The sequence below is a fragment of the Glandiceps talaboti genome, chromosome 5 (assembly GCF_964340395.1).
Source record: "Glandiceps talaboti chromosome 5, keGlaTala1.1, whole genome shotgun sequence".
Classification (NCBI taxonomy): Eukaryota; Metazoa; Hemichordata; class Enteropneusta; family Spengelidae; genus Glandiceps; species Glandiceps talaboti.
In genome coordinates, this window is record NC_135553.1 from 3,995,001 (window position 1) to 4,016,635 (window position 21,635).

The window sequence follows — 21,635 nt, forward strand, 5'->3', positions numbered from 1 at the left end:
TCAGGGCGTAGTTGGAATTGGATCGTTCAATCTGGAAGTCAATACCACACTGATCGTATTAATGAAAACACAAATTGCCCTAGGATTTAATGTGACAACGGTCAGTAGATACACAGAGAGTAATTGTTTAATACACTGGTGGGCTTGGAAGATACTATTTGAATTATGGGTATGGAAAAGCAATTTAGGAGATGAGACGCTAGGAATTGCAGCTATACGTGTAGTGTAGGTATGACTTTTGTTGATGAGGTTTTTTTCCCTAGAGTCTAGCTGTGGTTCCGATTTGCTTCACGTCCACAACTGTGCCGAATGTAACATGCAAAATGTAAAGGAATATTATATATATTAATATGATTTTAAAAATAAATAAAAACTCTTGATTTTGTAACAAGAACAAAGATGTGTATTCCATTACCCATTTTATTATTGTCTTATTATATATATGTTTTATCATGTTTATTATAATATTAATATTTTGCAAGGTATGATGGGCAAATCAAAATTGCACGGTCCCCAGAGAAACTGCGCACATTAAACTATATGAAGCAGAACTGAGGTATTTATTTTATCTCTACAGGTACAACACAAGTATAAAAAGTATATTATTGAGCAGTATAATGCATTAATATCGAGGGAATAAGCAATTTCGAATTTTCTCTGCAGAAACCTACACTATTTGAAGCTTCGGGAATAGATACAGCAGTAAGCGATTGACCAATGTCATGACAAAAGTCTTATTCACCTGTAAGTTGGAATTTTCGAATCTCACTGAATGCACAGCAGAGCTATGTTGTTCTACACACGTTCAGACTCGCTCGACTAGCTTGTGTTCACAAACCATCACTAGTCTATCAACAAATCGCACTCTTATCATTTTTGATGAGTTAGAACGTGATGAGAAACATGAGTATATGATAACATGAGATAAAGATTGTAGGTGACAGAGCGGTCGGGCGTTCACTCTTTCTGCTATACACATTTTGTATTACATTGTATTAGCACTCGTTACCACTTTCACGCATTAATTCTTAAATTACAATATATGTGCCCATGATACATTTTGAAGAGACATCAGTCTGCCCTACACCCGGCCCTACAACGTCGATGTCTCCGACGCGTCGGCTGCAACCATAAGCTTATTGGAACACTCCTGGCCATGGTCTATTTATATACTAGTATACTGTGAGTCAAGAGAGCGTGTGGGCTATACCAAAACTTACGATTCGTTTAATTTATCTCAGACCACTAACCTATAATGGTCTGAACATTTATGCATGTATCCTATAAATCGAACTGCTAGGCATTGCATGTATAATGAACGACATATGATATACTAGTAGTCCAAAATGTATATTTTAAAAAATCATGACAACCGATATATTTTGGTACAATTTTATACACGGTCTACTATGTACGCTGCAGACTACTCCGCCGGGCACCACCGAATTGCATTGGGGGGGGGGGGGCGATATGGCCACAGTATTCGAAATTTTTTCGAAATATAAAAACTAAATGATATAAATTCGAGTCACGCTCTCATTTGTCGAACGATTAGCGGGATTTATTTATAGGCAAGTGATATTCAGTCAATGTAGCACGTCAGCAGGAGGGTGTAATACATTATAAGATCATGTCATTGGCCTCGCCATAATAATATATATATAGTTTGAATAATAGATGTAAAGACAGGGCTAATATTCTGCTATTGAACCCAAAATCAATTTTAAAATGTGGCAAAACAGAAGACTTTGCCTCGTTATACAGCACAACGGTCGTTTTTCCCCGCATTATTCCTCGGCATGGCCTAATCAACACCATCAATGTGGCCTCAGGGAATCGAATGTTCACCTCTGATGATATCATTGTCTTGCGTATCCTGTTGTTATGCCGATATACTTATCTGACCCAATGTCATACATTAGCATGTAAGAATCTGAATGCCAGCATGGAAAGAATGTAGATAGGGATTTACATGTTAGAATGTCATTTATTACAATAGACCAAACATATCATCACTCACTAAAAGTTTTATAGAATGAACACAGAAACCAATACTTCTGGAAATGGGGGGGGGGGACAACATTTTTTTTACAAATCATGTATATGTTACTAATCCCTTTAAATTTCATTTTTGTAGAAAAAAGCTAATGGATTTTGTTCTTCCGTTACGTGTTGTGAAATTGTTAAAGGGGAATACAACGCCAGGAAATAAAGGTATTTGCATCAACTATGGCTTCTGGAGTCATTTCATAATTTCACATCACATAAATTTCACTTGATTGCCAAGAAAACACGAAATTGAAACTCTTGGTCACATTCTTTCAGTGGTGCATCGTTGCATCATGGGACTTAGCAGACATGTATATTTATTAGACGCACAATGCATATTCATGATGCTTCCTAAATGCCTATTTCCTACAGATAGTCATGAATGTGAATTGTGCATCTAATAAACATTCATGTCTTTGGGACCCGTGAGGAAACGGCGCACTACAAAGAAGAAGAAGAAGATGTGAAAAAGAGTTTTAATTTGGTGTTTCTTGGCAATCAAGCGAAATTTATGTAATGCGAAATGATGAAATGTCGAGAAGCAAAGTTTATGAAAATACTTTTTTTCAATGGAGTGGTGTTTTCTGTTTAAGGATATAACATCAAACTAAATAATTAGCTATATACGTACTTTTTCCAGTTTTTTGTTTGTATCACAAGTAAATTTATTTGTATTCGAGGTGCTAACTTACAAAATGGCTCATTCACCACAAGTTGTAATACATGGATTCTATTACATGGAGTGTACAATGCTATCAAATAGCGATATTCTCTAAGTAAAAACGAAAGGTATCTATGTAGTTTTACCTCACTAGTGAGGGCGGTGCTTAGTGTGAAGGCCTGGAAGAACAGAAGTGACGTGCAAGACAGCGAGATGTTAGATAATAAAGAAAGAATCTGAAAAACTTAATTTTATGACATAATTCATAATTTAGTTAAAATCCCTCTTTGCTCATACTTTTTTGGCCAGTATTTACTTCAAAGTACAGTTTTCCCCTAAGTAAATGTATTAATAAATAAAAAACCCTCTTTTTATTCCAACACGTAAAACGTACAAATCAACTTTAGACATCGTAGAAACCAGTAACAACTTTAAAAAACACAAACAAGTTTTGACAATATTAATATCGTAACATTACATAGCGTTTAATTGTAAACCCTTTTTTGAATCACACAATACATTAACCTGTGATAATGTTTGTTTGGAAATAAATGAAAGCAAGATGTTTTGTCAACGATTGAGAAATAGTAGATCCCTAGATATTGGTCAACCCCCCAACAGCCTGTTGCATTGGGGAGGGTCTATGGCCCATGGCCCAGGACGCTACTTTAATTCTACACTGTTTACATCATTCTAACAGTTGCAACTTTCTGTGTTGATTGAGGTACTTTGACCAGACGTGGTTTAGAGACCACGTTGGCATCCAGACTATTATTTAATGGCCATATGACATACCTGAACATAATACATTTGTATATATATTTGTTTGTGAAATCATTTAAGCATGTTTTTACTTGTACGAAAGTAAGTAGGACATACTGTTTTATAGGTTGCTATGATACTCTCAGTACTGTACGTTATGTTACACCATCCCTTTAATCTTCTTTCGTTTTGTCACAATTTTAAGGTATGCATGGTTTCAGTGAGAATACCATCGGATCGGAGTACGTATCAGCATGTACATAGTACCACTAGGGACAAAGCTATTCATTGACCTCACGAGTTCACAGGTTATAAACGGGCGAGACGCACAAAGCAGATATTTGTGTTGTTCTGATTATTCTTGACTTCAACAAATATATTCATCATGTTGCAGAGTGCAGTTGTCTTTTGTATGTATATCAACTACGTGCATTTCCTTTGCTCACATAATTGTCATTTTCAGAGGTCTTATAGTTAATACACTTTGCTTAAACTGTGGACTGTTCCATCATGGTGCCGTTGTTGTTACTTCTACTTTTGAACAGCTTTGTATCTACAACCCTTAAAAGACAAGCGGTTAACGAGTACGCTTTTACATGTCATCATGGAAAAATATACGCTGTCGAACTGCATACTAAAGAGTCTTTGGAAACCCTGGCCGAAAAGTTCACGGATATTCAACAAAGTGGTGGTGCGAAATTGGTGAGGTTTTGGCTACTCTTCCCAGAATATGAAGGTATAAATCCGATATTATATAATACTTCTGATGCCTATGGTTTATGGTTATGGGAATGGCTTTATGATGAGAATGGGAAATCTTTCCTGAGACTTCCTCAATCTGCTGAGTTTTATTCCTTTAAAACATTATACATGCGAGTAGAGTCAATGGAAATAGAATTCACGGATGAAACATCAGCTGAAGACATTGCCCTTCTTCCCGAGCAGTGCAAGATTGAACTAGCCTCGCAATTTCTCGTTAACCTGACAAGTTCGAGATCGGCTGGAGAGGATTCCAATAATCTACTTTGTCACAGATACGTGAATAAAAAACCCTACTTAGTTGAATACAAGTGCTGTAAACTTGACGAATATAGCAGGAATCCTGGTTCTTGTTATATCAAGCTAGAAAGCAGCATATGGATGATACTGATCAAGGTGACTGTGATATTGCTGACGATCATCATTGGCATATTTTTACTACCAACTATCAGTTGGTGGTTGATTCCTACAAAAGCTACGATTTTGAAGCGGTTTATTAGTGCTGAAGATGATACTGTTGTTGTCGGACAGAGTGAATTGATAAAGTTTGGGTCACATCCACCCGTAACCATTGGTAACCTCTCCAAATATTGGGATTATTCAACAAAAGTTAAAACTTCAGCCAACAGTTTGTCAAACAGAGATTCCAACAATAACAAGCAATTCTGTGCTTTTGCAAATATATGCCGAAAAATTAAACTGACTATATACTTTTGGATACTCGTCCCTACATGTGTGTACATCATTATTGCAATTGGTCCACTGTTTCTTGGTTACAGGATGCCCGAAAAAGACGCATGGTTGCTATTTCACGAAGACTCCCCCGAGTATGACACAAATGATATACTCATGCCTTATCCCTACGTCATATGGCGTTTGATAGTAGTATTATCGCTTCTAGCATTGTACTGGTTAGCTTCTTTGGTGTTTATATGGTGTTTCGGTGATGGCCTCTCTGATCTCCTATGTGTACAAAGAGTAAACTTGACATCACTGGAAGTCCTTTTTTCGCCGTTGCAGCGTTTGAGATTTATGAGCTCTTCATCTGGACTGTTCACCTGCCCGATGCTCGTCTCTATATTAACATCGTCACGCTTCTCAGTGTTGTACAAGCACATCTCTTCCAATGGCTTCTAGCCAAAGGAACATGGTTACGAACCAACGGTTGGCTATGTGTATGCAAATCGGTATGGGTACTCATAATCCGTCTTCCACCAATAACGTTCTTCAGACTCTTAAACCCATTTGCCCTAAACTACCAGAAAGAAAAGAAACATGTACAGATAATCAAGTATATCTTTAAGGTGTCATTTTTTCTTACCATGATTTTACTCTGCTACTTCGTCTTGCTTCTAAGTGCCTGGGTCTTCATGGAATTTTTCGCTTACACTTTGATGGGGATAGCTCTGAACCTGGACATGGTCACACCCATCGTAACTCCCGTCATTGTTGTGTGTGGGTATTTTGTGACAATATATCATGAATTCAAGTCCTGCTATATTCTCCTGAAAGACAAGACTTTTCAAGTCGTGTATGAATTCGAGAAAGAGACGTGCAGTTTGGAATATGTGTCTGACGAGTTAGACGCAAGAAAGAAAACCTCAACTCGACACCACTACCACATCCTGTTCAAAAAAGTTCCTTACACCCGGGCTCGTCAACAAGTAGATTGTATATTGGAAGATGTCTTATGCTTTGTGTTCGAGAAAATACGCCCTGTACGCCTTGAATTTATGTACGCTTTTATCAAACTGTGTTTGCTGACAGTCTTCCTCCTGTTCACATTCTTCATAATCAAATCTTTCGATGTAACACCGTTGGTGACGTCATCGCTGACAGCTGCAGTAGGGATTTTCACTAAAGTTCTTGACACAAAGCGACATAAAAAGTATAAAAATAAGTTCGTGCATGACGATTTACGAGACAAAATTTGGTGTGCCTTAGAACATTACAAGACCATCCACAGTCCAAGGTATGAAGTTCAACGACCTGAGGAAACGCAAACGCACGGATACACTAATTATGTCGTGATTGAGGAGGAGGATGCAACGGAACACTACAATTTTGATTTCCAAGAAAACCCAACAGATGACTGAAAATGTTGAATATCAAAACTGGAGAATACCGTTACTGGTAGTCTTATTGACAGTTACAATAAACTAATATTGTTGACACTACGCTTCACACAGCAACCAAGGTTGCCTCAGCATGATGATATATTTTTTAGAGATACTATCGTGTGTGTTTGTCTATTTTAGTTGGTGACAAAATTATATATACAAAAATATTACACAAGAAAAGGAAACTGGTATAGAATATATTATAATATTGGAAAATTGTCACCTTTCATTGTATATTGGATTTTAAACTATCTTACCAAGAGACCACAGGTGGTAATATTAGTCTGACATAGTGTACATTAATGCAGGTACACCCAAGGGTAGCATCATTCCTTGCCACACTGTGTAGTTTGCTGTCTGAATTTCGACACCTCTAATCTCTCGGTCAAATTTGCAAATGATTTAGTTATGGTTAGGAAGATCCCTAATGATCAAAATTCGCCTTATTTAGGTGAAATAGTGTGAAGATAATTATCTGTGCACTACCTTTAATGTTTCCATAACTAAAGAGCTCTGTATCGATTTTAATGATCTGAAATCTAGTGTGACCCAGAACCTGTCTCTATAAATTAAATAGTAGACAGAGTGAGTGAATACAAGTATTTGGCCATCAGGCTGGACTGTAAGACCCAATATATGTTTCAGAATATGATATAATATCGATAATATTGACATATTTCGCTGGTAATATGTGGAAGTGGTAAAATAACATGGGTTTCTAGTATCATGTAAGTCCATACACTGTGTAATATACAACAATATTTTTTCTCCTATGGTTTAGTTTTGAAGAATTTTTACAATTTTTGAAACTTTTTATCTGATGGTTATGTCATAGTTTGTTTCTTTAGTAGTATTATGGTGCGTATATTTTTGGGTTTGTGTATTTTCAAAGACTGACTTATATGCTTTGTGAACCGCCTCTGAACAATTTTGCTGTATGGATATTGTCTATACAAATTTTTACTTTATCTTTATCTTTATCTAACATGGGTTCTAGGACAAACGTCCCCGGACAAACGCCCCCGTAGGACAAATGCCCCCAGACAAACGCCCCCGATAGGACTGTTGTTGCCTACGAATAGAGATCAAAAATATCTAGATTTTGGGAAGTACATTTAAAATATGGTTTTATCGCGTTTATTGTATAACGGATGAATAGACAGAAGATGTTCAAAAATGTTGAATTCGACCAAAATAGGGCATGATTTGGTTTTATCAATTTTATTGTGTTATTACCAAAAGTGTGCTTATAAAGCTTATAAGGCATGCTGGATGGATATTGTTGAGCTGTTGTAGAAGATGTCGATAAGTTTCACCTTGTTTGTTCGGCAGCAGGGCATACACATGGTATAACACCCATCACACCCATCTTGGTCTTTTCATTCGTAAAACAATTACTTATAAAACCATATTTTAAGTACACCGCCTGAAATCAAGTCTTTCAATCGCAATATACATGTAGTAGAAATGCTAAGTTACCCTAAAAACATGACTTTCTTGGGTGAGCTGTGAGCCATAGTCCTACCGTAGGCATTTGTTCGGGGGCATTTGTCCTACGGGGGCATTTGTCCGGGGGCGTTTGTCCTGTTACCCGAACAAGACGTGCTACAGAGTACTGACACAGAACAACAACATGAATTATCAACCGGCCATCTACTCAACAAACATTTCAAAAATGTAACCTTCTTTCACCTTCATGGTGTTCTATCATATCATTCTATTAGAACTGCTGGATAAATAAAATATAACTTTTTAAAGGGATTTTAAAAATCAAAGAGGACAACCAACTAGGAAGGTGTATATTAAATAAGAGTGTCTCAACTACATTCAGAGCAACTTCTTCACATAGGGTAGTCTTGCTGCTAGACGTTCGGGCTTTCTTTTGATACTATAAGCGAATGAAGTTCGCAGCGAGGGCTTGCCCGAACATGTTCCATCCTCGATAGTGATGTTCGGTGGTGTGTCATATTTTATCGGAAGAACATCCGAGGTCTAGCAGATAGACTACACATAGGGTTGTCTCAACAGAGAACACCACAATGCACAATACTATATGGATCCAATATCACCTTGTAAGTTTTATTCTTTGAAAAGCAAATCTATTCTTTTCTAGAAATTGCACTACATTTAAATCTTTGCTTAGTTTGATTTAATTGAAATCAAATTCCATAAATATAAAATAAATCAGTGTTTCACATGTACTGAAGAATGTTATTTTTTATGGCTATCAGCTGTAATAAATCAAAGACACTGTATCTACACAGTTGAGATTACCTGTATGTCAAAAACCAACAGTTCAGAGAACAGTTCCTGTCATCTACAGTGCAAACTAATATGTTGATCAGTTGGATTTGTAATCCAACAGTGAAATGTGACTGAAAAACATACTTAGATGCCCAATATTTTTTTGTTCAGCCAAGAAAAATATGAGTGACCTAAGGGGGCTTTGTCACTATGAGTCACTAGATGAGTAGTGACAACCCTTAGGTCATGAGTATTTTCAAGCCAAATGAAGAAAAATATTGGAAAATAACATAATTATACCAGTGCCAGTAATATCAAAGAAAAAATCAGTGAAAGTAATGGTAATTTTGAACATTTTAACTTATATTCACAGCAGAACCAGTGACTTAGACACACGTCGTTTCTGACATAGACATGGGCTGTTGTGCTGTAGAACAACCAGAGTATATATCCATATTTTTTGTTCAACTTGACTTGTGCATGGTATAAATACTAGTTATGTTGATCATTCAGTGTTCTTAAATTTCAAATTTCAATTAACTACAGACTGCTTTCTTTACAAAATAGTATCAGTAAGCAGTGAAATGATGTTGGGCTTGGTTGCTAGGACAACAGATGTGAATCACATTATGATGTAGAAGCCAGAAGGTACAGCTACAGCTGTCTAGCTGTTATAAATTCTACTTGAGTGATTGTTCATCACAGTGCAAATTCTCTGTCTTCATTACTTCTTACCTAAAAGATGAAAAAAACAAAATTTGTAAATATAAAATATAAAATATATTGATATCTTACAGTAATTTCACTGCTGTACACAGCAGGATTGTGATTGAAGAGAGAGGTTTGTTTGCTGTTTGCTGTCTTCAGCCATAAAAGTGTTGTTATCTATCAAAATGACAATATCAACTTGCAAAATTATTAAGTTTGGTCATAAATGTATAAGTTATATATTGTCTTCTATTCTGGTGAACACTGTTTTAGCATATTATGTAAAAAAAATGTCAAGGGTGGCTGGTTCAAGAGGATGAAGGAAGCCAACACTTACCAATCTTGAACCATTTTGGTAATTTATCTCCAGATGATGGTCCAGCTGTTGTAGGACTAGCTGCTGAAGAACGCTTAGTTTGTGTTGTTTTCTTGGCTTCTTTACTCTTTGTATCATCTTCCATTTGTTGAAGTGTGCTGGCAGACTTACTGTTGGACAAAATGTAAAAATGGCACACCATATTAAAGTACAATGAGTAACAGTGAAGTAAAGCACTTTCTCTATGCCCTTCACTGGTTTATAGCATTCATATTACAACGAGTAACACTGAAGTAAAGCACTTTCTCTATGTGCTACACTTGTTTATAGCATTCATATCAAGGTTTATTTGCAAGCCTAGCATATGGCCTTTCTAATGTGGTCAGTCAGCAAAATGAAAAAGTATACTTTTACACTTGATATGGAATCGGTGCTATAAACGATTGTAGTATATACAGAAAACGCTTTACTTTGGTGTTATGGGTTGTACCTCTTGTTTGATTGTATTCTTTTTATCCTCACACTGTAACTGACTGGAACATTTCACAAAGAACATTGTCTCAGTCTGTGTCCAATCTATTGAAATATTCAATAGTAACATATTTAAAGTCATCATATTAAAATATAACAGAATGTGGCACTCTTATAAAAGTAATTACATTTACGTATTTGTTACCTGACTGTGGCAAACTTGATGTCTGCTTGTGTTGGAGTTGTCACTTCTTGTAGAAGTGATGATGTTAGATATTGTTCTGTCAAAAGAAATAACATTAATTTGTCAAATCACTTGAAACACTTGTTGGCTGTTTTATAACATTATCAAATCACTTGAAACACATAAATGTTGGCTGTTTTATAACATTGTCATAAAGTATTGATTGCTTTAATATATGAGCTTCTCTAGAAATTCATCAGAAAACTACAGACCATGAATAGTGTAAAATAATGAAACAACTGACCAAAGTTCCTAGTACCACACAAGAGCTAGGTGGAACACGTTTGACCAAAAATATGTGATATGGAACAACCTGGGTATACAAAGCAATGGTTGTTCTAAATCACAACAGTTTGTGTCAACATCATTGATTCAGTGGGGCTTGAAATATGAATAAAAAAGTTCCAAATCATGATTAGTTTTCTCAGGTTTTTAATAAATTATGCTAGGAGATATAATTATATTATTCCTCAATATTTGTGTTCAGTTAGTCAATACTTGTGACCTAGCGGGTTTGTTACTACTCATCTTGAAAATCATAGTCACAAGGCCCCTTAGGACACTCATATTTTCCTTGACTGAATGGGGAATAATATTTTGAATAATATCAAGTTATTGAATGACAAATATAAGTGAAATGTCAATAGAGTATTAGTTTTTTTGGTTTTTTTTTGCTTTGCTTTGCTTTTTCCTTGTTTATACAGGTAATTATATGCATCAAGCCACTGTATTTTATATCCCTACCCTTCAGATGAATATCTCTACCTATAAATGACTGTCTCCTCTCCCCTTGTCCTGAAAAAGTATCTATGCAGTGTGTAAAGTTCAATTGAATGAATCTACTTGCCTTTCAAACATCAAAAATGATCTTAATATGTAGATTGATATAATATTTATTGGTGATAAACACATAACACATCCAACAACAACTCACCTGGTTGTGTTTCACATCCAAAATATACATTGGCAGCAGGTACCAATTTAGCCTACAAAGACAAAATAGTTGAAAAAACATGAACTGTGTCAAATTGGCAAGTAACTATTTAACTTGTATTTTAAACCTTCTAACCTTTTACAATTCAATGTTATCAATTTCATCTGTGTGTATCCTGTTTTAATTACTGTGCTGAACTATAGCGAACCACTTGATTAGCCAGCTAGGCTTTCTTGTTAGTCTGTCTGGCATGGCTATTGTAGCTATAGTGAACCACTTGATTAGCCAGCCAGGCTTTCTTGTTAGTCTGTCTGGCATGGCTATTGTAGCTATAGTGAACCACTTGATTAGCCAGCCAGGCTTTCTTGTTAGTCTGTCTGGCATGGCTATTGTAGCTATAGTGAACCACTTGATTAGCCAGCCAGACTTTCTTGTTAGTCTGTCTGACATGGCTATTGTAGCTGTAGTGAACCACTTGATTAGCCAGCTAGGCTTTCTTGTTAGTCTGCCTAACATGGCTATTGTAGCTGTAGTGAACCACTTTATTAGCCAGCCAGGCTTTCTTGTTAGTCTGTCTGGCATGGCTATTGTAGCTATAGTGAACCACTTGATTAGCCAGCTAGGCTTTCTTGTTAGTCTGCCTAACATGGCTATTGTAGCTGTAGTGAACCACTTTATTAGCCAGCCAGGCTTTCTTGTTAGTCTGTCTGACATGGCTATTGTAGCTGCAGTGAACCGCTTGATTAGCCAGTCTGGCTTTCTTGTTAGTCTGCCTGGCATGGCTATTGTAGCTGTAGTGAACCACTTGATTAGCCAGCCAGGCTTTCTTGTTAGTCCGTTTGACATATGGCTATTGTAGTAAAAATATACGTGTGTGTTTGTTTGTTTTATCATCTTACCTCATACAAAGATTTCTTATGATCTTTCAGTACAACCTTAGGAGGTGTTGTATCTAGAGAATCAAAAACACAATCAATATCATCATTTGAAATAATATTAATAAAAGCTATGGTGCCTCATCATTTTTCTCTAAAAGAAAATTATCGAATTTTTACGCGGTTTTCTATCCATGTGAGGTCTGAAAATGGTGTACATTGCATTCATGTTTGATATACTCACAATGGACATGATATTTCTCATACATCTGAAAATGGTGTACATTGCATTCATGTTTGATATACTCACAATGGACATGATATTTCTCATACATCTGAACAATGGCAGAATGGCCATTTTAGAAAGAGCAAAACAAAACTGACCATTTCACCTGAGGAGGCGCCATAACTCTGAAGTTTAATGGTCCTCTGTGATATACATGGCTGATGTCAATAGATGTTCATTTTGTTAGTGTATTGTGATTTTAGTCATCCTAAACATAAATTTCATAATAATGGGCACTACTACAACAGGAGACATTTCACTAGTATTTTAGTAATACTGAATTGTACATGTAGTTAAAAGATATGATATATATTGCATGTACAATTTCATGGCCAAAAACAAATATTATTTTGACTTCAATATTTGACAGTAGTTTGTATGAATACTGAGTGCTGGTAAATTGTCTTTGAAGTATTATACATAGGAATATAGTCATGGAACTCCTTCAGAGCAAAACAGAACAAAGGCAAAGAAAAGTTATATAATAATGTAGTAAGATAAAATCTTAGTTATACTTACAGAGATAAAATTTCAGCTTTTGATCATCAAGATGAGATTTGACAAACTGTACCAAAGCCTGCACTGCAAACATAGATATTTGGAGAAATCAGTGTTATCATTGAAAGCTTCCTACCAGCCACACCTATCGGTAATAGGGAACTTGCAAACCCACCATGTTGAATGTTGCGTCATGGGAAATGTGATAATAAATACTAATCAATACACATTGTAAACGATATTGTTACATTGTTTATAACCATGAATGTTCAATTCAAGCATGATGTAGGTTAATCTTAGCTACTTACTTTACTGTGTTCATGTGAGAAAAACAAAATGTACATAGTTACCTGGTTCAAGTGGTCTAAAGATACCCTGTAGTACCAATCTGTCAGGAAAATGTATTCTGATAACTACCTACAGAGTAAGATACATAATACATGTCATGTGCTGTCATCTTTATTACACGCCTCAATGTACGTATGCTATCATTGCCATTGTTTCAAATAGGGCTATCCAGGCCAATGATTCAATTCACAGTACCTGCAATAACATTTTACCTCAAGCTAGAGGGTCAAATACAAGAAGGTCAACTAATTCTCATGCATGCCTAGAGTAATGCATATGAAGCACATGGACCAGAAGTTATAGTGTCGACCATGAACTTGAATGTTCGTTATTTATATTACACCTAGGCAGTAATATTGTATTTCAATTGGGTACCGAGAATTTTAGGTTCTCACATTAGTGTTATCGTATCAGTGGAGCCATAAGGATTACATAGGATTATTCTTTCGCTCTAGAATAACTTTTCTATAGCTCTGTCAGACAAATGTTTTTCACACCTAAATTCTTGTCATAATATGAACTGGATTAGACTGAGTGGGTGTATGTGTTTCCCCGTGGACCCCCCACGAACCGTGTGATGAACTTTTAGTCCTTTAAATGAGGCAAGACAGTAGAAACACACAACAAATATGTCTTATATCCACTGGAGTAACATATCTAAGAATTGGTAGTGATTATCAACATGAGATTGTATAGTAACATTTCATACTTTTGGATACTTCTCTAGCATCCTCAAAGTCTGCATTTCCCGCATTGATTTGGTCATCATTGGTTGCTCATCAAACTGTGCCCTGAATGAGAATAAATGAAGAAAACTTAAAATAATTATATAATACATTACACTGTAATACAACACAAAACACTTACATGAAACAAAACACAACTTGCAACCATAGACCCTCCACCCACGAGGGTCTATGTTGCAACTCAACACACGTTTATAGCTCTTTTGTACTGTATTTCATTACTTTTCTAACAAAAAATATTTATTTCGTTCTTTACCTTCCATGCTGTAGGTCTGAATACATGTTCTTGACATCATCTATAGTCACTTCAAAAAAGTCATCTGGTATTTCATCTGTTGTAGTAGATTCCCTCGGTACGTCTGCATCAGGGTTAAATACAAGGGGCTCTCTATCACAGGGCTATGGAATGCATATATGATATCTTTGTTATAAAATAATTTGTATGTACATAGCTATACCTGTAGTAGATTCCCTTGGTACGTCTGCATCAGGGTTAAATACAAGGGGCTCTCTATCACAGGGCTATGGAATGCATATATGATATCTTTGTTATAAAATAATTTGTATGTACATAGCTATACCTGTAGTAGATTCCCTTGGTACGTCTGCATCAGGGTTAAATACAAGGGGCTCTCTATCACAGGGCTATGGAATGCATATATGATATCTTTGTTATAAAATAATTTGTATGTACATAGCTATACCTGTAGTAGATTCCCTCCGTATGTCTGCATCAGGGTTAAATACAAGGGGCTCTCTATCACAGGGCTATGGAATGCATATATGATATCTTTGTTATAAAATAATTTGTATGTACATAGCTATACCTATTTCATCCATGTCATGAACTTCAACTTCACTATTATTTTGATATTAAAGGTATGAAGCACTGTTACTACTAAACCAGAAGGACTATAAAGTTTCAATTTAGCGTTATGATGTACAATGCTTTTTGTTACTATTTATACTGACAAATGATAGCACTGACAGGAACTCGCACAGGAAATGTTACATCTTATCTCACTGTGATCACAAATAAATAGTTTTGTGTTTGAATCTTCCTTATTTCATTCCACAGTGGTGTTAATTTGTATTTGCAATGAGATAAAATACATAATTTTATATGCTTGCGTGCTATCAGTGTCTGTATTTTGCTTTATGTGATTCATACCCAAAAAATGTGTGAAATGTAAAAACATGTCACCTAATTGAAATTCTATAGTCACTCTGGTTTGGTAGTACATGACAGCTATCAAAAGAGGATTTCAGCTATTTTTCAGAATCATGTATCATCTTGAAACATCACATTTTCTTTTCGCAAAAGTAGTAAAATTGCAAAGGTTTGCAGAATGAGAATTGTATTATTGTGAGCAACCTTTCAGAATGATCTCAGTTAATTATTACCAATTAAATATTGTTCGGAAATATATTAAAGGAAGATTATTTCCATAAATACTGCATAGGAACATAGATATACTGGACAAGATGTGACAGAGAAGATAAAGCAAGATTGGTATTTCATAAATTGTTTTTACCTCAGCTCTCCCACTCAGTGAAGAATGTTCATTGACAAACAAAGTCTGCCCCTTGGTTTCCTCTGGAAACTGTAACAGGAAAAATAACTAAATGGATTAACTTTTTTAACACATATTAATCATATCTCAAAATGTGAATGACGGCAAGAAACAGGATGTTCTCAAATTTTAGCAATTTAACTTGGAGAAAATAATAAAAACGAAAGTCAACACACATTTCATTTATTTCCCACTTTTCCTCTTGCCATACGGTAATTTTTTTTTCCATTTATTTCTGCACCTCGAGCTCTGCTAATTCCACCATGTTGTATGTTAAAATCCTATCATAAATTTACCTTGAAATTTGCAAAAGACTCTCTAGGTGAAACACTCTCCAGTTCCTTCTGTCTTCTTTCAATTTCTTTTTCCCTTTGTCTTTGTAAATGAAGTTCTCTTTGTCTTTTCTGTGCTTGTCTTTTTCTTTCTTCTTCTTCTTCCTCTTCCAATCTGTGTCTGAATATAGCTTGTGCAAGTGACCTGCCCATAATCATGGCTTGCTGTTTAGGAAGAAAGAGATTTTTTTCAAAAATTAGTCCCAATGTAAAAGAAGTATATGTTTCACTAGTATTCAACCATATACCCTACATTAACATGAAATTTCGTGTAGGGTCTATGATTCAACAAATCCTCCACAGGTAAGTTTGCAGCCAATGATCAGACAGGAATATAGATTTTTATTGACCTATTAATCCTGTTTTTCGCTGTGTGCAAAGAAATAATTTACGATTGCATAGTATTGTAGTATTTATGCTACAATGCCAATTCTTTGGAGAATTTCCCCTGGTAGTTAGATTATTGGTTATTTCATTCTTGTCATAAAAACATCTATTTGGTAGGGTTATCAGCCGCAATCATGCCCTGATAATTCTTCATTACCACAATGCTTGACTGTGTCATTAATAGATACTTTTCTGGTGCCGAGATGCATTAAATGAGATGACATCTTTGATGTGGTTACCTTTAAGCCTTTTTAAACTTTATTACATTGAAATAACAGTTTCATCTTTCGATAATGGAAAGACATACTGACCTATTTTGTAGTGAATTGTTTTATAAGAGAAAGTCTATTAAAATGTCATCAACAAAACAAGAAGTTTTACTAAATTTACTTGTAAATATGGTAAGGTGACAACCATCCCCAAGTAGCACATACATAACCATCTATTACAATGTATGTTGTGTTGTATAGGAAAGCATGCAAAATATCTTGCAAATGGCAACAAGCGTAAATGCATGTTTGGTTACAGAATGTATGTCACCTATTCCATAGCACTAGAATTACATGGCAGGGTATTCCTCTGAATTGCCTTACTTTAACTTCTAGTATAAGATGACCCATTCAGTCATTTGCATTTGTGAGTAATTGAAAAATCCATGATTTTAACTTCTTTTTTTTTTAAAAACTTTTCCCCCTTTTTTTATTGTTTGCCTGTACATTTTGCACAACAGGAATCATTACAAGAACAGCGCTTTTGCACTGAAATGTTTTCTCTGTAAATCAAAGACAAATAAATAAATGTGTTACCTCCTCTTGTTCTGCAGTTAATTCAATTTTCTCTAATGCCTCTACATCCATAGGCTTTGGTGATGATGCAGATGCAGATGTTGATGATGTACTTTTACTGGCTGATTCATTCTTAGATTTTGTGCTTGACTGAGTTGTACTAGGTTCTGTCTCCATTGGTGTAGCCACTTCTTGTTGTGCAGATTGTGTCATTGTTTTCTCTTGAGTTTCAATGGATGGTGATGGAACAGGTTTTGTTTTCTCTGTTGATGTTTGTCTAGCAGGTTTGGGAGCAGTGGTTTCCTCTTTAGGGATTTCAGTAGATCTGTACACAAATCTGTCGAATAATAATATAATGAATGATAACTGTGATAAGGCACTGCTCTACAACTAGATTTAAAGAAATTCATTAATTCCAGGTTATTTTGTATGAGAATTCAAATATACATACAAGGTAAAAATAAAGGGACACTGCAAAGTTTAAATTTATGGAAGGTATCTTCACATTTCATGCAATGTGGGATGGTGGTGATCACCCGGAACAAAACAAATGTCACAACGCGATGGAAATAGAGGTAAATAAAGACATCTAGTCGCTTTCACCACATCAGATTTTAATCAGATTGGGTCATTGTTTGACAAAACAGGTAAGCTATCATAATATGAATCAAATACACTAGTACCTGATAATTGATTTTCCACCAGTTAAACCAAGTGACTTGATGGTTGTCTTCCGAAGACACTTTTCACCAATTAGCTACAATGAAAAACATATACTATGTTTTCAGTGCAAACTAGATTAAACTACGATAAAAAAAAGTTCACTGATCTCATGAATATGTCTGATCTATAGAAGAATATAGCAAGGTCTTCCTCCTCCATATCTGATTAAACATTCTAAACAACTACAGACATGATGTGTAAACAAGTCACCATGATTCATTCATAACAGCATATGGTGTAGTAACAAGAGAGAATGCGTTTACAGCTGATACTGAATATGTTTGGTAAATCCCAATAAACTCATCAGGGTTTTTAATGTACTTATGTGTATATGTTAGTGTTTGTGTTTGTGTGTATGTATGTATGTATGTATGTATGTATGTATGTATGTATGTATGTATGTATGTATGTATGTATGTATGTATGTGTGTGTGTGTGTGTGTGTGTGTGTGTGTGTATGTATGTATGTATGTATGTATGTATGTATGTATGTATGTATGTATGTATGTATGTATGTATGTGTCTGTGTCAATATTTTGTCTTTTGATTTGTAAGCGAAAGCAAGACTGATGAATACTTCACAGAATATGTATGTGTTCCCTAGTCTGATTTATAGCCCAAACAAAGTGAAGGAAATATTAGTAAGAATAGTCTTTAAGACAAGGCCTACATGAATGTTGATAATATAACACAGACTTATTCAATGCAGATTTGTTATCACATAGTGGAAAGTTTGGTTCAATGTTCTTCAGGCATGCAGAAGTAAGATGATGTCAGAATCAATAGGAAAATAACTCACCTCTTTAGTCATGTAAATACATATAGGCTGGAGAGGTGGGACACATGTTTCATCTGGTACTTGGGTTAATTTAGTCCTGTGGAATGTTATCATTGAAAAAAAATACACAAGTAGATAACACTGCATTATACTACCATACCAGAGTGACTATAAAGTTTCAATTAGGCAAACAATGTTTTTGACATCTTAGGTTTTTTTGTTGCAAATCAGAATGCCATAAAACAAAATACAGACACTGAATGCAAGGATACACAATGTTAAGTGTTACATACAAATCAATACCACTGTCAGATGATTCAAACACAACACTGTTTATTGTGTTCAAATGTAACATTTCATGTGTGAGCTCGCTATCACTGCCTGTATTTTGTTTGTGTAACACTTCTGTACTTGACAGCTAAGATTGTTCTATGTTACATTTGAACACAATAAACAGTGTTGTGTTTGAATCTTCCTTGTTTCATCTGACAGTGAAGGCATGGCAATATTACATAGGATAAACACAGTTTAAAAGTTTGAATCATTCTTAACACCATTTTTACCTGCTTGGCTGAGTTTCCTCGTTGTCCCAGTACTCCAATATTTCCCACAGTGAAGTGTGAGGGTGAAATGTGTGTTGCAGTCTTTCATTGGATTCTAGTTGTAATGCAATACAAACATCTGACACCTTGCGAGGCTTTGCAGCTTTGACAAGTTCTAACTTTGCATTGTTGGGGAGGTTTGAATACCTGATAGGTACATTTACATCAAGAATGGTTCTGTGATGTCTGGAAAAAGAAAATAAACCATGATTTGTCATGGGTAGATGATGAAAACAAGAAGATAATGTAAATTGTATATATTATTCCACAATAGTTTTCTTCATTCACATATGAAAAGTATGAGTGACATACTAGGCCTAGCTGAAATCAGTCAATAAATCTATCTATCTGTCTGTCTGTCTGTCTGTCTGTCTGTCTGTCTGTCTGTCTGTCTGTGTATTTTTCTGTCTGTCTGTCTGTCTGTCTGTCTGTCTGTCTATCTGTCTGTCTATCTGTCTGTCTGCCTGTCTGTGTTTTTCTGTCTGTCTGTCTGTCTGTCTATCTAGCTATCTAGCTATTTATCTTGTCACGAGAAGACAACAATTAAACCTATATCATGTCAGTATTTTCTGGCTAAATGAACAATTAATGAATTATATTGGGGTATTAATATAATTGTACCCACACGAGCACAGGTTCAAACAGAGGTCTTCAAATGAATAAGAAGTTGGCATTACAAAAATGTTTGATATACTGTACTTTACTTACTTTAAATCATACTCTTCAGTGTTGAAATCTTGCTTTGTACACACTTCCTCTATAATCTATTCTCAAAAAATATAAATAGCCAATCAGTATTGTCTCTTTACAGCAGTAAATCGTAATGGATGGAATGCTTCAATTGTATACACATTCATATACATGTCTATAATCCTGACATGTCAATCTGCAAGATCTTGGACAGACAATTCCAAATTAATACGTTGGTATTTTTTTCTCTTATATCAAACTGTTCATGGTGATGTAATTAAAACTTTTACTACCTCATCATTATTTAGCAATATCCTACAGACTTTTTGTCAGATGCTAAGTTAACTTTGTTATGGGGGTCTTTTAAATGATGACATTACCTCTTTATCGATACTTGTTTTTAAAGTTATTCTTTTCAATCAAGACTTTTGTTTAGAATGTTGAAAGTTACCATTGAAATTGGGTGCTCAGACTGTAACCTATATAGTACACTATCTCAAGGTTTTAAGAACAACTAAGGGGTGAAAATGAATCAGGACCTTCTGTTGTATTCAATACATTTAATACATTGGTGGTGGTGGTAGTGGTGGTGGTGGTGTGTGTGTGTGTGTGTGGGGGGGGGGGGGGTGACGAGCACGGACGATAAATTTACAGACTACCTACACTGGCTGCAATAACTGTAGCGTTTGTTGTGATTTTGAGCTTTTTCTTCTGTTTTTGTGGGTTTTTTCGTTGTGATGTTTCCACTTAAGCATCGGAACGAAAAAATGGACAAAAACAAGAAAAAATATCTCAAAATCACAACAAACGCTACAATATTAGTATGGTGTACAATGGATCGAATAACCTTGAAAATGACTTTCAAGTTTTGAGTTTTGGTGCGATATTTATTTTTGCTTAAAATGTCAAGCAAATCCATGCACACTATTCCTATACAATCACTATGGTATGATAACCATAGCTCAATATTTGTGTAAGGAATAGCATACTGAAGCATGTTTCTTTTATTTATTTTTTATAAACATTGTAATACTACAAAATGTACTACTACTACTACCGCTACACACTTGCTATCACACGTCATTCTTTTCCAAACGACCTTAGTCACCATGAATGTTTTCGCTCTGTGCGGATATGCCACTCTCAAGCTGCAGAAGTTATACATATCTAATATTGAAAGTCCATCTAAAATGTTCTCATATGCATATATAAGAAAACTTACCTGTAAAATACTAGTGTTAGGAGTTACTTTTACATTTTGTCGTCTGCCATTAGGCGCAAGCACTTGTACGGTGGTCGCCATTTTCTCTCTCTTGTATATAAGACTGCCCTCTTGCGACGACCTTGATTGACCTATTGGAAGACGGCATATGTACATAATACTAGGAAGTACACGTGTACATGTAATTAATATGAATGATAGATATTCTATTTCTGACAACTGTATGTATGTATTGTTAGTGAAGCTATATATAGCTATAATATAGCAGGTACAACTCACAATCACTTGCGAGCTAATCATGCTAACGATTGGCATGATACAAAATAATCAGAGAATAATAACGTATTTGGGAGAACAATTTGGTTTCGGGTGGGGGGGGGGGATTGTCGGCAGGGGAAGGAGAAAAGAAATTTGATCCCGTAATGGCTTGAGAAAAAAATTGTTCAAAGAGACAGAAGTAAAAAAAATTGTGCAATGTACTACAAAATCCGAAAAAAAATGCATTGGTTCTGCATATGGAA

At 35.4% G+C, this 21,635-nt stretch overlaps 1 protein-coding gene across 1 annotated transcript; it reads right to left on the bottom strand.

Moving 5' to 3' along the window:
* Positions 1-8,579: 8,579 nt before the first annotated feature.
* On the bottom strand, positions 8,580-21,195 carry LOC144435768 (tether containing UBX domain for GLUT4-like). Its single transcript, XM_078124386.1, has 17 exons — positions 21,115-21,195; positions 19,911-19,966; positions 19,164-19,388; positions 18,622-18,697; positions 17,783-17,856; positions 17,121-17,436; positions 15,892-16,092; positions 15,557-15,625; positions 14,278-14,420; positions 13,985-14,066; positions 13,278-13,344; positions 12,949-13,011; positions 12,168-12,220; positions 11,269-11,320; positions 10,296-10,371; positions 9,641-9,777; positions 8,580-9,330 (listed from the first exon to the last, which is right to left on the bottom strand). The coding sequence occupies exons 1-17, from the start codon at positions 21,193-21,195 to the stop codon at positions 9,320-9,322; spliced, it is 1,782 nt and encodes a 593-aa protein (XP_077980512.1). The 3' UTR covers positions 8,580-9,319.
* Between the last annotated feature and the right edge of the window lie 440 nt (positions 21,196-21,635).

Bases quoted from the DNA above. Each gene is read 5' to 3' on its own strand.
- LOC144435768 (XM_078124386.1), bottom strand. From the start codon at position 21,195: ATGGCGACCACCGTACAAGTGCTTGCGCCTAATGGCAGACGACAAAAT. The intron at 19,389-19,910 runs GTAAGTAAAGTA...TTCTTTTTCCAG, and splicing joins ACTGAAGAGTATGATTTAAA to ACATCACAGAACCATTCTTG. The intron at 9,778-10,295 runs GTAACAAATACG...TAAGTCTGCCAG, and splicing joins ATCAAGTTTGCCACAGTCAG to CACACTTCAACAAATGGAAG.